At 45.4% G+C, this 14,176-nt stretch overlaps 1 protein-coding gene across 8 annotated transcripts in view; it reads left to right on the forward strand.

Moving 5' to 3' along the window:
* The window catches only part of FBXW11 (F-box and WD repeat domain containing 11), a 65,186-nt gene that overhangs the window by 17,555 nt on the left and 33,455 nt on the right, over positions 1-14,176 (forward strand). The window contains exon 1 of one of the 8 annotated variants that reach the window (XM_046900337.1): positions 10,866-11,255. The exons of the other annotated variants lie outside the window; for them this stretch is intronic. Within the exon in view, the coding sequence (XP_046756293.1) occupies positions 11,232-11,255 (24 nt within the window). The 5' untranslated portion in view covers positions 10,866-11,231. Of the gene's footprint in view, positions 1-10,865; positions 11,256-14,176 lie in introns of those variants that run through there. 8 annotated transcript variants of the gene reach the window in all.

Raw genomic sequence — 14,176 nt, forward strand, 5'->3', positions numbered from 1 at the left:
TGTGTGGAGGCTGGTTAGTGAATGGTCCAAAGGAGGAAGAAATCTTGATCTTAAATCTGGAGCTTTTGCAGAGTTCCTTCAGGAGGTTCTGCTTCATCTTATCCCCTTGTAGAACATTCAAGAGTGGTCTCACAGCAGCCTGGAAGAAGAAAGCTGAGGTTCGGTGTAGCAATGCCATAAAACTAACTGTGCTTCTGAAATCAAACTGTAGCATTTAAACAGGTGTCCTCTGGTGCCAGTGGGTTGGATGGCCATGTTCTCATTCTTTAGGTTGAGTCGTACTTTGCAAGAGAAAAGCACAGAATACAGAGAAATACCTGCTTATTTTGTGGGATTTTCTGGACAGATGCCCTGCCTGAGGCAGGGAGTTGGAATCGATGATCCTTGAGCTCCCTTCCAACCCAAGCCATCCTGTGAATATTTGCCCTCTTTCTGTGACCTGTTAGTGAATGGACAGAGATACATAATCTAAAAAAACCCACAACATGGCTGGTGTTACTGCATGGAAAAGCCTGTACTGAATGCCAGTTAAGTGTTGAAAATACTATAGAATCCAGGGGCTTATTTGTGACTACTGAATTGTCTTTAATAGTGGTTCAGTAACAAGGCGTTCACCTCCCTGTTCTGAACACACTTGGATTCAAATGGCTGTTGTTCTCATCCTGTCTTTAATACAGATTTGACTGCAAGACTGAAAGCAGGCCAATGTCTTACTTGAGTGTTCCTACTGGTGTGCCCTTTCTTGCTTACCCTGCTCACATTCCTCCAACGTGGTTTCCTTGCTGCTCCTTTTTATTTGTTGTCTGTCAGGCATCACTCTGTTGTCTGCAGTGTCCCATGCTTCCTTAGCACTCTTTCAGGGCTGTGCACCACAGGGAGGTGACATTGGTGTGGTTCTTGCCAGAGCTCTTCCTGCTTGCACATTACAGCAGGAGTGCATTGATTTACTCCCCATAACTGGAAGCTGTCTTTGCAAAAATGTCTTAAAAGCCTTTTGAATTGACCAATTCATAATTTATTACTGCTTGGAGGAACTTAGAGTTTGCAAGTGGAGTTATGAAGGGTTTGGGCTTCAATATTCTTTTCCTTATGATGGCATACTCTGCAAAGGAGATGATTTTACAGCCATAAGGGATCTCAGTGCTATCGCAGCAGAGCGAGGGCACAAAGAAGAAAATGTAATTTGCTTATTGGTAAGATACAATTTAACATGAACTTGCCAACACTTCTGTTTGTTATTCTTGACTAATTTTGAGTGTCTGGAGGTTGGCGTTTCTATTCAGATACCAGATGGAGGCATAAAAATGGAAACTAGAACCGGAGAAAATTGTATCTGAGAACTAAGAATTGATTTATTGATATGAAAACCTGAGCATCTCATTGTTTTTTTCTTGCCGTGCTGTCGTTTTCCCAGCACAGATCCAGACACGGACTTGAAGCAGGGTTCTTGCAGTCACAATGAGTGCAGTAGGTGCGTTCTGTTAAAACCTTTTCCTACAGTGTGCAAAATCACAAATGGGAGAATGATGAATAGCCTGTCACCGTGCTGCCTGCCTCCTCCTGAAAATGTTATTCCTCCCCGCAGCTGTTAAAATGAGCTGTAATAGCCAGACAACTGCTTTCCTTCTCCTCTTAGGTTTGAAATCATTTACAAATATTTCTTTGACATGTTTTCTGGTATTTTGCCTCAAAACAGTCGGACTGTTACCATTCCTACTTGGAAACAGTCCAACAGATCCATTAAAAAGAAACGCAGATTTGATTCCTTTTTCTGTTTTGGAAGGAACACGGCGTTCTCTCCAATCTCTGAAATGTTTGTGCTTGCCCCTCTGCTTTAAACAGGCTTCTTTCTGAGATGCAATGCTGTAGAGACAAGCCCAGCCTTTGTGGAAGGCCCTCATGTGATGGCTGGACTCGAGGATCATAGTGGGCTTTTCCAGCCTTAATGACAGCATGATCTGTGATTCAAACTCATTGATAGTGTCTCAGTGCACCCGTTGCTGTTTTGTGCAGTGAGATGATGCTAGGTCTGTAAACCTGATGGTAAATGCCCATTTTTCTCCCTGCTCATCAACAGTGGGACTTCCCAGCATAGATGTTTCTCTTGGTTGGAGCTGGAGTCTCCTCTAAAAAACAATAACAATTTGGGATCAGTTTTCAGCAGCTTCTCAGATCTATTTTCAGTTCTTTGCATCTGCTGCAGACTCTGAGGGCTGCTACAACACCTCAGCTTGGTGTTAGCTGCATAGACTGCAATTGCAAGGTTTTTACCCAGCTCTTGTGTTCTTCTCTCAGCCATGCTCTGGTGCCAGTGCATTTCTCATCATGCAGTTCCCAAAGCAGGTCTCACAAGTGCCCAGCACAGCTTCCTGCTGCACAGCCCTGATGAGGGCTGCACACCCATAGGATGAGGAAATGTGAAGTGCAGGGAGATTTTTTTTTTCTCCCAGGAATGATTTATTATCCAGAGGAAAGTGTTACGATAAGCACTTTTTTCAGTCATCCTTTGTGTATCTGAGTGCTTTCAGTTTTATGACTTTAATTATTAACTAAGCCTGCTGTTTCACTGGGGCAAGAAGAGAGACCTTCACTTTATTGGGTCAATTCACAGTGTTTATTTTTAAGCAGAAGAGGATGGTTATTTGCTAGATGACTTTGAGTGTTAGCTGGTGAGCTCGTATCGAGCTATGAACCAGAGCTATTCCTCTGTAGCCTCCTTAACTGAGGAGCAGAAGTGTTCTGTGATGTCAGGGGCCTCGCACATGCACTGAGTGTCTGTAAGTTTGGATTCCTGATTCCTCATCTTGAAGTATTGCTGTGTAATACAAGCATTTCAAGTTACTTGACTAGAGACTGTTAATTACAGGGTAGTTCTCTCACCTTTGTTTTTTCTTCAGAAGCTTTTAGTATTCAAAAATCAGCTGCCTAATCTGTAATCTTTATGGCTGTGATAGAGATCAGAAGGAAGTTGTGGTTCCTTGACCCTCTTTGTGATATTTCACAGAAGTCTTCTGAACGTAGGAACAGAAATGTGAGCTTAGAAATGCACTCCTCATCATTCACCTGCTAACTTGCCTTTGCTGGTGTTTCTCTGTGGTGCTGTTAGAGATCCCAATCTGCCTTCTCTCAGGCTGGGAGGGACCCCTAAGGAGGCAAGCACACTTCTTGATGATAGATTCACCTATCAGCCAAAGATGCTAGACCTTGCTTCAGCAAATCCCAAGCCATGGCTTCTATCTGCCACAGATAAGCATCATTTCAAGCATCAATTTGTATTCCTCAGGAAAGCTAACACAGTTGTGCTGAGGCTGATGCATTTCACAAGCAGTGGGTGGGAGCTGTTGTTCCTGATAGCCCTTACAGAAGCCTGCATCTTGGAGCGCAGAGATGCTGGGCATGCCTTTGTACACACGCTTCCTCTGCCTCTGTTAGGAAAGTGGGGGCTTTTTGCTCCCTGCCTCTGTTAGGACACAAATCTGTGAAGTAAACTGCCACTCAGCCTGCCTGCTAATAATGCCATGCTTGTGCTGGGAGGGAGGGAAGTCTGCCATAGCAGGGAAGAGGAGATGCAAGGCGTCCTTTTCCATGTACGTCTGATGCGGTCCTCATCCTTGAAGATGTCTGCTCTGCCTCCCTTCAAAGAATTTGCAAAGAAACAGGAAATAAACAAAAATTTCCTGCTAAAGTGGAAATTGAATTTCTTCAGTCCTTCACCCAGTTCAGTGCTGGTAGGTTTTGGGTCACAGGGTCGCAGCCAGGACACATGTGGGGAATTGAGCTGCAGTGTTGATAGCAGCATTAGTTGTGATTTTGCCAGTGTGAATAGTACTGTGCTTGGAGAGTTGTCACCGAAGGGATGTGCATTCCTTCTTTCAGTGTGAGAACCCCTGGGGATTAGCAGGCAGGGCGTTCCCTGATTTCTCTGGGCCTCCTGCGTTTGTGTCTGATCTTTGTGCTGGAGATCTTAGTGGCTGCAGTGCGGGAAAGTCTTAAAATACATGGTTTGGTTTTCATGGGTAGAATGGACATAAATCACAGTCACGGATATGCCAGCAGTTGACAAACCTGATAGTACTGAGCCAGTCTTCCAGACACCCACATATCAAATATGGGAGAAGTGATACAGCAGAGAAAGGAGGAACTGTAACCAAAACTCTGTACTGTTCTGTAGGATGTTTCTATGGCAAACGTGACTGTTTTGCAACCCTTCACTACAGAGGGGTGTTGTAAGTCCTGAACTGATGCATGGCATTGCACTGGTGCTTTTAGGGATTCTTATCTTTTAAAGCTGAACTCCTTCCTTTTGAGTTCTTAAGTGTTTTTATCATTCTTCAGGTTGACACATACTTCTTGATACAGATATTAAGCCAGATTTTAGGGATGGCCTGATCTATGCTTCTTGAATAACCCTGATTTTTTGGGCATCTACTCCACTCTTTACTTTGCAAAGTTTTTTTTAATAAATGCAAAAATATTTCCTGCAAAGTGTTCAGTTTAACAGAAATGTGAAAAGAACTAAAGATTAAAAAAAAAAAAGGTAGTGAGGAACAGCAGGCCTGAAAATTCTCTCTATACAATATTTAGTCGCTCATAATTGAATGCCCTGTTTGAACAATTGCTTAAAGAAGGACTTAGTGGAGATATCTTTGGAATCCTATACGTGACTGCAGAATGTGAATGGACAGTGCAGCTTGCTTTGGGAGGTCATGGTGCTCTTGTCTGCTAAGCTTTTGAAGATATTTGAACCAGAGGATTTATCCAAGACACAATACAGGAAAAGACATCCACAGTGTTATAGGAAGCCAGGAGCAGTTCTGTACTCTCGAGCTGAGGTGGATAGAGCAAGTGTGATCTGAAAGTCTTGAGCGTACATACGCGTGTGTGCTTTGGGAGAAACAGCACATATTGTGCCAAACACCTTTGGATTCAGTATCTGAAGAGTGGAAATCCAGGATGCCTGGTGCTCCTTACTGTCTGCAGGGATTTTTATGTTTACCTGCAGCGTCTCTTAAATTCTGTGTAAGCCGTCAGCTATCCTTAGTGCTGCTGGTTGGGAGCAAAAGCCCTTCCAGATTCCAAACCAGGACATGAAAACCAGAGCTCCAGAGAGCGCTCTCTTTTTGTTCAGAAGTATGCAGCAGTTTTCCTGCTGAAGTGATGTGAAACTCAAACATCTTCAGAAAGTGAGGAGATAATTGTTGGCCTGCTGCAGCAGACCCGGCTTTGGTTTCAGGGTCTCATTGCACAACGTGCTGCTTTTGGCTGTGACACTGCCTACTGGACCCTGTAAAACTTCACCAGCTCTCTGTGGGGCTGGTGCAATGTGCTGTGCTCTAACATGAAGTGAATTGCTGAAGTGATGGATGAAAAACAATCCCCATGAAAGTGGAACCTGAGACACTGGGCACATCTTCCCCTGCTCTCAAATCCCTTTCTGTAGAGCCTTCAAACCAGAGACTTTCTGCTATTAATTAACTGCAAGTCGGAGTTGCAGGGAGAAGTGGTGCTGACCTTGGAGGTCAAGAGCATTTAAACCTCTATTATAGAAATCATGTGAAACCCAAATTAGGCGATTGCACGTTCCTTTTAATACCTAGATAAAATCGGCACTTGAGTGTAGTGTTTGGCTAAGCCCAGGCAAGGCTGAGTGGAGATTTAGACAAAAATGAGTATTTGATTTTTAGCATCTTTTATTGCCGAAGGCTTCTTTCTTAACCAAAGCCAGTCCACGGCCTTTTTCTAAGAAAAGGCTTTCTTAGGGCTTTTGGTTGAGTATCAAAAATGCACTGAAATTGGGTATTAACCTAGGACTTGTTTCATACAATTAGTAAGTGGTTAGGATTTTGTGGATTAATATGACTTTATTAGCTGCCAAATTGGAAGTACATTGCTGTGCATCTTTGGAGGAAAAACATGGACTCACAATGGCTCTTGAATGGCAGTGGAATCTTTCTTGGAGCGGCTGGCTGGTTTCAGGCTTTATTTTTATTGAATATTTTTATTGTGCTAGCTTCTATAATGTCTTGTGTGCAAGAATGTTTCTTCCCACACTTCTGTTTTGCAGAAGACAAATACTTGAGGTTACCGAACGCATTCTGTGACTTTGCTGTTTCAGACTCCTCCATGTTTTTGAGTAACGTTTTTATAGCTTACAGGAAAAAAAAAAAAAAGCCTTTGTAGGATCCTCTTCAGAATGTGGCTGAAGTTCTCCTGCTCCCTGGGGAGGGGCAAAAGCCAGACAACAAGTTCTGGCGTCGTCCTGGTGGCCACTGAAAGCAGGAGAGGATGGAGAGGAAAGTGCCAGATCTGCTCCTAGAAAAACTAGAGAAAGGACACAGGCAAGCTTAGAGAAATGATTGTTTAGTTGATGCTCATAGTTCTGATCCTTAAATCCTTATTTATCAGTCTTTCATGACAACAGACTTGATCCTGTGGCCTTGTGGTTTCTGGGAGTTGCTCTGTGTACTTCAATGCACACTGTGTGGGGGGGGGGGGGGGGAGGCTCAGCCCATTTGGGTGAACTGGGGCAGTTTGTCCATGGGCCGTCTTCCTTCTGTGCTCTGCTGTTCTGGCACAGGGCTGGAGGTGGCAGGGGAAGGGAAGGAGGATGAGCACCAGCACATGCAGCAAATGACAGCAGGGATGGAAGGAGAATTGGTCGAATTTTTAAGAATGGCTTGGTGATTGGGGGTCTTTTAATAGACTGAAGTCTCTGATGCCCGTTTGTGTTCTTTGTACGGCTTTTAAGGCACCTTTGTGCTGGGAGCTGGGCTCAGCTGCTGTCTGGCACATTGAGGAAACTAAATTTGGGCAGAATGGATTTCACGTGGATCCAGAAGCAGAAGTCTGAACCTAAATTCCCTCTGGGCATCCAGGAATAACCCTCCGAGTATTTTAACTTTGCACCAGGCAGCCAAATTGCAAACATATTTAATCTTAACATAGGCTGGTTTATTTTGGATGAATCTGAAGGCGTCTGAGGATGACCCGCTTACCAGCTATATCTCACGTTTGCTTCTGAGATGCTCCTCGTCCTACCTTTAATGTGAAAAACTTTTAGGAGGGATGAGAATGGTGTAGGAGAGCGTGCGGTGTGCTCCCTGCCCGCTCTGGACGAGTGCCTGTGATGCAGTGGAAGCTCTGACAACTTCAGCTGCCTTTAATTCAGTCAGTTCAGAGATGACCACGCTCCTCAGTTTGAGGGATTTCAGCGGTGCCGGCGATAAGCCGGAGCACTGTACCACACTGCAGAAGCACTGAGATGTTTCTGCTGCGGGCAGGAATGCGGCCGGCTGCATGCAGCACAGAGCCTGCCAAGGAGGGCTGGGTGCCCGGCTGAAAACAGGCAGGGCTTGTGAGCTGGAGGTATAATTCAACCTCCAAGTAGGCTGGCAGAGCGCTGCGCAGTCCAGCTGGTTGAAGATGAAGCTACTTTTCAGCTGAAGGGAAAATGTGATCAGTGCACAGCAAAGTTAAGCTATAGAAGTGAGAGGGATGTGTACGGAAAGCGCCAAATCAACGTGTGGCTTTGGAGGGCAGGAGCTGCTTGGTAGGGGCTGGTGCGAAGCTGAGGGCTGCGGGCTCCCACCTGCCCTTCTGCAGGGCTCCCATCCTTACATGCAGAGAAGCAGTTTGCCTGATGTCCATGTTGGGCAAGCCTGCACCGTGGTGCTCAGAACGGCGCGGGGCTGACTCATCTGAGCCACAGTTACACAACTCAGCGCTCCCTGTCCTTGTACATACAGCGTGTTAAGATGTGATGGATGCAGGCAGCTTTTGGTTACCGACTCTTTGCTCCAGACACTCAGAAAATTAAATGAGAGCAGGGTGTGTTCGGGACAGTTACACAAGGAGTATTTTAGGCACCATCCCTGCAGTACCTGTTGAGGTAAGCTCTGCCCTAAGAAGTGCAAAGCTGTTGCATATTATAAAAAAAAAAAATAGGAGAGGGCACGGGCAATTTAAATTGTCTGACAGATCAAAGCATTCTCCTCCCTGTCTAATTTTAGCAATTACACCTGCTGCTGGAAACACTGGTGTCTCTTGGGATTGCAGTAATTATATGTTTTTTTTTCTAGTAACATCTATTGAGTGAAAATACACGCACGCTGGCAAACAGCTGGTAATTTGGACAGAAGTAGCAGGGTTTCTCTTGTTCCAGCCTAAATTGACTGCTAGCTTAATCAGTTAGTGAAGTTTTCATACCACGCTACGATCCTATGATTCTGATCTGTATGAAAGCCCGTATCGTGCTATTTCTGAAGTTTGAAAAGCCAGCAGAGTGCTTTTGCTTTTTCAGTTGCTCAGCAGCTGTGCTGTGCAGGTTGGGCCATGCATTACCAGGCTCACTGCAGGGTGCCCTGTGCATGGCTGGCTGCCCGCTGCATGGAGGTGCCTGTGCCCTGAGTCCTTCCCTGGGCTTGGAGCCTTTGCGTGGTGTTTCATGGAGCTGGAGCACAGCAGGAATTCTGAACTTGTGATTATTTTGGTGGAATTTCACTTTAAAAACAGGCGATGTGGTTTAGTACTTTGTGGACACGGCACACACTGACTTCTGAGGTTAACTTAATGTTAGATCAGACGTGCTAAATATTAAGAGATACACAGTCATGTATTTACTGAAGAACAGCGAATTCATTTTGCAGTAATGTAAGGCAAAGATTGACACTTCAGAAGCCAAGTTGAAATACTGGTACTAATTGCAGTCCTCAAAGCATTCATGATTAAACAGGATGACCTGTTGTACACAGTTGTAGTTGTTAGTAGCCGTTTGTGTTCTTCCTCACCCGCAGAGTAACTGTTCTAGAGCACCTGAAGTGCAGAAACACTTGAGGTTTTCTTTCTGTGAGCAGAGATAGGACTGCTGAGTACTGAGAGCTCCTTCTGATCAGGCAGAGCTTCCTGGAAGTCAGGCCCCTGGGAGGTGTACAAATGGGCATGTAAAAGCAGCAAGTGTCCTTCAAAAGTGTTATGGCTGTGAGCTGTGGCCCAAGCAGTGTTTGTTCTCACATGGTTATCCTGTTTGTGTTTAAGGTATCTGCTGGTACTGAATCTTCTTGCAGACCTTTCTGTGGTTAGTCAGAGGCTAATAAAAGCAGTGCTTTATTTTCAGTGTGAGGATTTCCTTCTAATTTTGCCTTCAGCTGTTAGATCTTGGTACACTCTCAGTATTTCAAGTATATTTTCAGTTGAACTTCCAGCAATAACTGCAGTACCTGGCAGCTGGGGAGCCTGGCTGCTGGGGGAGGGCTGAAGGGAATTGAGCTTGATTTGTGTGGTTACCTAATGCTTACATAAACAGTTCAGTTTAAACTGAAACAAGAAATTATTAGTACAGATCTCAGATATAGGTATGACTGTGATCAGCAGAACTAACTTCCAATTTACTTGAAACCCTTCAAGTTGAACTCGATGACTCTCAGAGCTTTGTTTTCACAGTGCTTTATAGGGACTGAGCTGTGGATGAAGAGTTTTCTCTACCATCATATATTTTCTGAATCCCTTTTATTTGGCAAATTATTTGGCCATGGGCTCTACTGTCTGCTTTTCATCTCAGGGGACTGTTTTCGTGCAGGTATGGCGTAGTTATGTAAGTTGAAAATCAGAATGAACAACAACAAATGACAGAAAGAAATGGTGCTTGGGCCCCATTTATTGTAGGCATCCTGAGCTGAGACCTGGAGCCATGGTGTTGCTGGGGCCGTCTCCTCTGTGCAGCCAAACATCTTTGTTGCTCTGCTTTCAGTAACTGTTCCTAACCTTATATTACTCTGTTGATAGAAGAATCTTTTATGTGCTTCCTCCCCAGATAGCCTTTGGCTATACTTGCAGAGATTTTTTTGAGGCTGTGAGTCTTTCCAGTTGTTAGCATAGGCATGTTTTATCTGCGGCCTCCTATTTCTGAGCTGGAATTCAGAGCCACCAGAGTATTTTGCATTCCTCTGCAGACTTGGAGGGACATGAGAAGAGATTTTGTCCTTGATGCGAGAAGAGCTGCTACGTGTTATATGTGGTTTAGATTGGTGGTTCTCCTGCTTCACTTAGTGTTTGGGCTCTCAGTAGTTAAAAGATGTCAAGTTGTTTCTAATAAACATCATTTAACAGATCCCTGGATTAGAAAATAGTGACCATTACTTCCTAAAGAGGGACTTGCATTCAATTTAAAGCACTCTTAAGCCATCTGGGGCTTCCTGGCTATTTCAAAAGCAAGAATCCGTGAGAGATGCATACCCATCACTTTCAGATGTTAGAGATGTCTCGCTGCTTTTCTTCCTAATCCCCTTCCCAATGTGGTCCCGTTGTCGTGCTGGGTGGTGGATGCCTCTCCTCCCCTGGGTGCTGATAATTAGTGCTTTCAGCAGTCCCTGCCTGGCAGAGCTGGTTTGAGAAGGCAGTGTGAGTCTGCAGGGAGCCAGCTTCAGCCTCTGTGTTCGACTTCTGAGTATCCAAGTATGTATGTAGTTACTGCTGTCATTTCTTCAACTTCTGTGAGGCTAAACGTAGGCATGATTTGCTGAAGGAAATCAGAGCCTGTCTAGCTGAACTGCTTTGATTAGTTTTGTTCATCTTGTAGTTTTAACTAATATTCCTCCAGTGAGTGGGAACTTTGTCAGAAATGAGAACTTAAAAGACTTGGCTTACTTGGTCTCGGATTAGAATTACTGATCTAACAGTGGGGCAATGAAAGTTCTTGTTGGCCACCACTTTCCATTTTGTTATGGCCAAAAACCGTAACGCTGCTATTCCATTTCTCAAGGTAGCACAGCTCCTGTCTAGTTTTGGCTAAAGCTACAGATCCATCCTTCAGCAGGGAGGAGTTACTGGAGAGTCTCAGCAATGTTGTTTGCCTGGCTGGGAGCTGCTGCAGCTGATTGTGAGTCTTGTCCCAGTTCCCAGGGTTATTGCTATCACCTCTGTAATTGCTCTGTCGGTACTGGAACTAAAACTGGGTTAAAGAACAAAGCTGCACCGTGCTGCTGCTGTTCAGTCAATTAAGTGTCTGAAAGCACTCTCAAATGCAGAAACGTGGTGCGGAGCTCTTGGCTCTACCTGCCTGTAGTGAGCACTGCTGGCAGAAGACGAGATAGCTTTCTGCTGGGAAAGGTGCACCTCTTTTCTTGGGTCCTGGGAGCGAGACCTGCCTTGCTGGCATCCATCAGCAGGGAAATGGAGGTGCTTTTGCACTTGGTGTCATACATTTATACAGCTGTGGAACTGTAAATCCTGGGGAGATGCCAGAGTTTAGTTGCTACCAGGTATGTAAGGATCTTGATTGACACTGTGATTTATGATGTTTTGTAATACCTGCAATGTTTTTCTCTTTTGGTAATGTTGATGGTTGTTTTTATTTTTTGAACTTTTTGGAATCAGATTTCTGAAGGAAATGAGCTTTAGATAATGATGTTGCTTGTCAGTATCTCTTTCTTCTCCCCAAGAAACTTTTGAGCCTGTTCACCACGTCCACCTGCATCCCACAGAAGGGTGGAAATCCCAAGGACTGGAAGCACTGCGAGCAGAAAAGTTGAAGAAAGCTTGGAGCTCTTGCAGGGCTCGAGGAGGAGCATGGGATGCTCCAGCACAAAGAGCAGTTCATGCACTTCATTGCAGCTGCTGATTTACTGTTAGTGGGAATGGAGACGGGCTGTTCGTGGAGTGACTTTATTCAGCTGAGCGTGACCGTAGGGCAGCATGAAATGTCTGCTCAGGCCCATTGTTACTGTGTCGCTGTCGCTGCCTTTCCTGGTAGGGGATGGAGAGTGCTTGTTCCAGGCTGACTAATTAAGGAATGACAGCTGGTTTGAAATATCATTCTAATTTTGCAAGAGCTATGAGTAAGTTAACAAGAATTTCTGGAAAAAATGAACTTATAAGCCGGATTAATTGACAGTATTCAGAAGCTCAGCTTCTATTGTGAGGAGCTGCTGGGCTTCTGTGGTCCTGGCAATAGCACATCCCGCCTGTTCTGTCTGCCTTTGACCATTGTTCAGCCCCGTCGCAGGGGCTCAGTGCTGCACAGCTGAGCAGGAAGGAGCTCACTGCCTGCACCCATGCTTGTGGCATGGGGAAACAGGGCGTGGGTGATGTTACTGGTGCTTGGGAGCTACTGGGAAGCTGTGCAGGAGGGCAGTGGGTAGCTGTGTGTCAAGGCTGGGTGGGGTAGGCAGCAAGACGCAGGTGGAGAACAGGGAATGAATGGCATGGTAAGGAGGAGTGTCCAACTTGTAGATGCCTATCTGCCTTCTTGCCTAATAGTTGGAGACTTTCCCATGCGAGGACTGGTGACACCAGCTGTTAGGAGTTCTGGAATTCTTCCGCTGAGTACTGTGGATGTGTAGGACAAATTAGACTTGTCCGATTGCTTCTTCCAGGCACCAGGACAGGATCTACCTGGGCATCTTGTGTTCTGCAGTTAAGTCTTGGTGATGTGTTAGTCTGGGTACAGTGTGTAAATCCCATATGAGTTGGGACATACGTGATCTGGGGAATAACCAGAAAAGTTAAATATTGTGCAGGGCAGAAGTAGAATTTATTAGGAAGAGAAGATATAATAGGGAGAAATTTGGAGCAAGTTTAGGACAGGAGAAGAAGACACAATAAACATTGTAGTTGATACCGTCAGATTAATGTGGCTGTGTGTTAAATACAGTCTCATATGCAGAGTTAAATTTCCAGCTAAAAGTGGATCCATGCAGTCTGCCCTCATCTCTGTGGCCCAGACGTTGAAAGGATGTGGACATGCCTGTCAGCAGCACTGCTCTGTGTGCCAGGTAGTTGCTGTGGAACCAAGAAACTGTCCTTGGGCAGAGCCGTGCTGACCCCCTGCAGGATGAAGGACAAGTGGAGAGGGGTGGAAGAAACGCAGCGTTCCTATTGCTCCAGTACAGCAGTGTACAAACCAGGGACACAGCACGCCCCTGAAAGCCTGCTACCCTTGACCCGAGCAGCGTCAGAGCCAGAGCAGAGTTTCTGTAATAAGAGCTTGCTTTGTAGGCAGCACAGTGTGGAAGTCTGAACATCTTGGTCAAGTTTTTCTTGCGCACTTTGTGTTAAAGTGCTGCTCTGCTGTGGCTCTGTTCTGTGTTCCTGGAACGAAAGGCATTGCATTGAGAGCTTTATTCTTAGCCTACATCCCAGAAAAAGATAATGGTGACCTCTGAGAATTTTCCCAGTGAAGAAGCAGAAGAAAGCAGTGGCAGACACTCCGTGACCTACAGAAGAAAAGTGAGGTTGGGCTGAACTGATAGAACGTGGGATTTCTGCTGTACCCGAGCCAGGCATGGCAGTGGGAAACTTCAAGGTTTGACACTCTCTCTGAGAGTTCCTCTTCTTGGCTCCTAGGTAATGGCAGCTTGTAGAATCAGTGCATGATTTTAACCTTAAACACCAAGAGAAATTGTGATGTTCTTTACTCATTTAGGTGCATACTAACCAAAAGCACAGTCAACGATGTATGGGAATTTTTAAGCAGTGTTTTAATGTTCTTGATTTTAAACTGAGAAACCTGCCCGGCATAATTCCCCGGAGCCATGCCTGCCTTTTGGGCCAGGCTAGCTGGCATGGACCTGCTGGGGGCCAGGAGGGCTGCAGTGGGCTGTGCAGCACAGAGGCTCGTGGGCACAGCTGTGCTGCTGCTGGGCTGCTAGGGCTTGGGGCGTGCTTCTCCAGAGACCTCAACTGGGAAGTGAGGCTTACTTCTCCAGTGTTACTGTTCATATGTGTCCGGAAGCACTGGAACATACCTATCCAGGGAGTAGCAGAAGTACCTTTACCGCCTTTATCCAATTCTGGTTTCCCTGCTCACATCTCCTGGACTTGTATTTGGTGTTGCTGTGCGTGCCATAACCAGACAGACTGGAGTGTTCTATCACCCAGCAGACACTTTTCATAATGACATCCTCCCTCTGTGTGAGATGTGATTTTCATATGTAACTGCAAGGCAGAAGAGGGCTCGGGGTACACTTCAGAACCAGCCCTGGAGTCGAGTGGCAGAGCAGGACTTGCCTGTAGGGATGATGCTGTTAATTTTTGGCTTTGGGATTGTTGATTTTGGTGTGGTTCACTCCTAATAAGAGAAGGAGAGAGAGACAAAGTGACAAACGTTTATTGATGTGGAGCAATGTTTTGATTTGGGATTGTAGTTGTTAAGGAGTTAATCCATAATCAGCAATGGCAAGAG

This window comes from Gallus gallus, chromosome 13, assembly GCF_016699485.2.
Source record: "Gallus gallus isolate bGalGal1 chromosome 13, bGalGal1.mat.broiler.GRCg7b, whole genome shotgun sequence".
Lineage (NCBI taxonomy): Eukaryota > Metazoa > Chordata > Aves > Galliformes > Phasianidae > Gallus > Gallus gallus.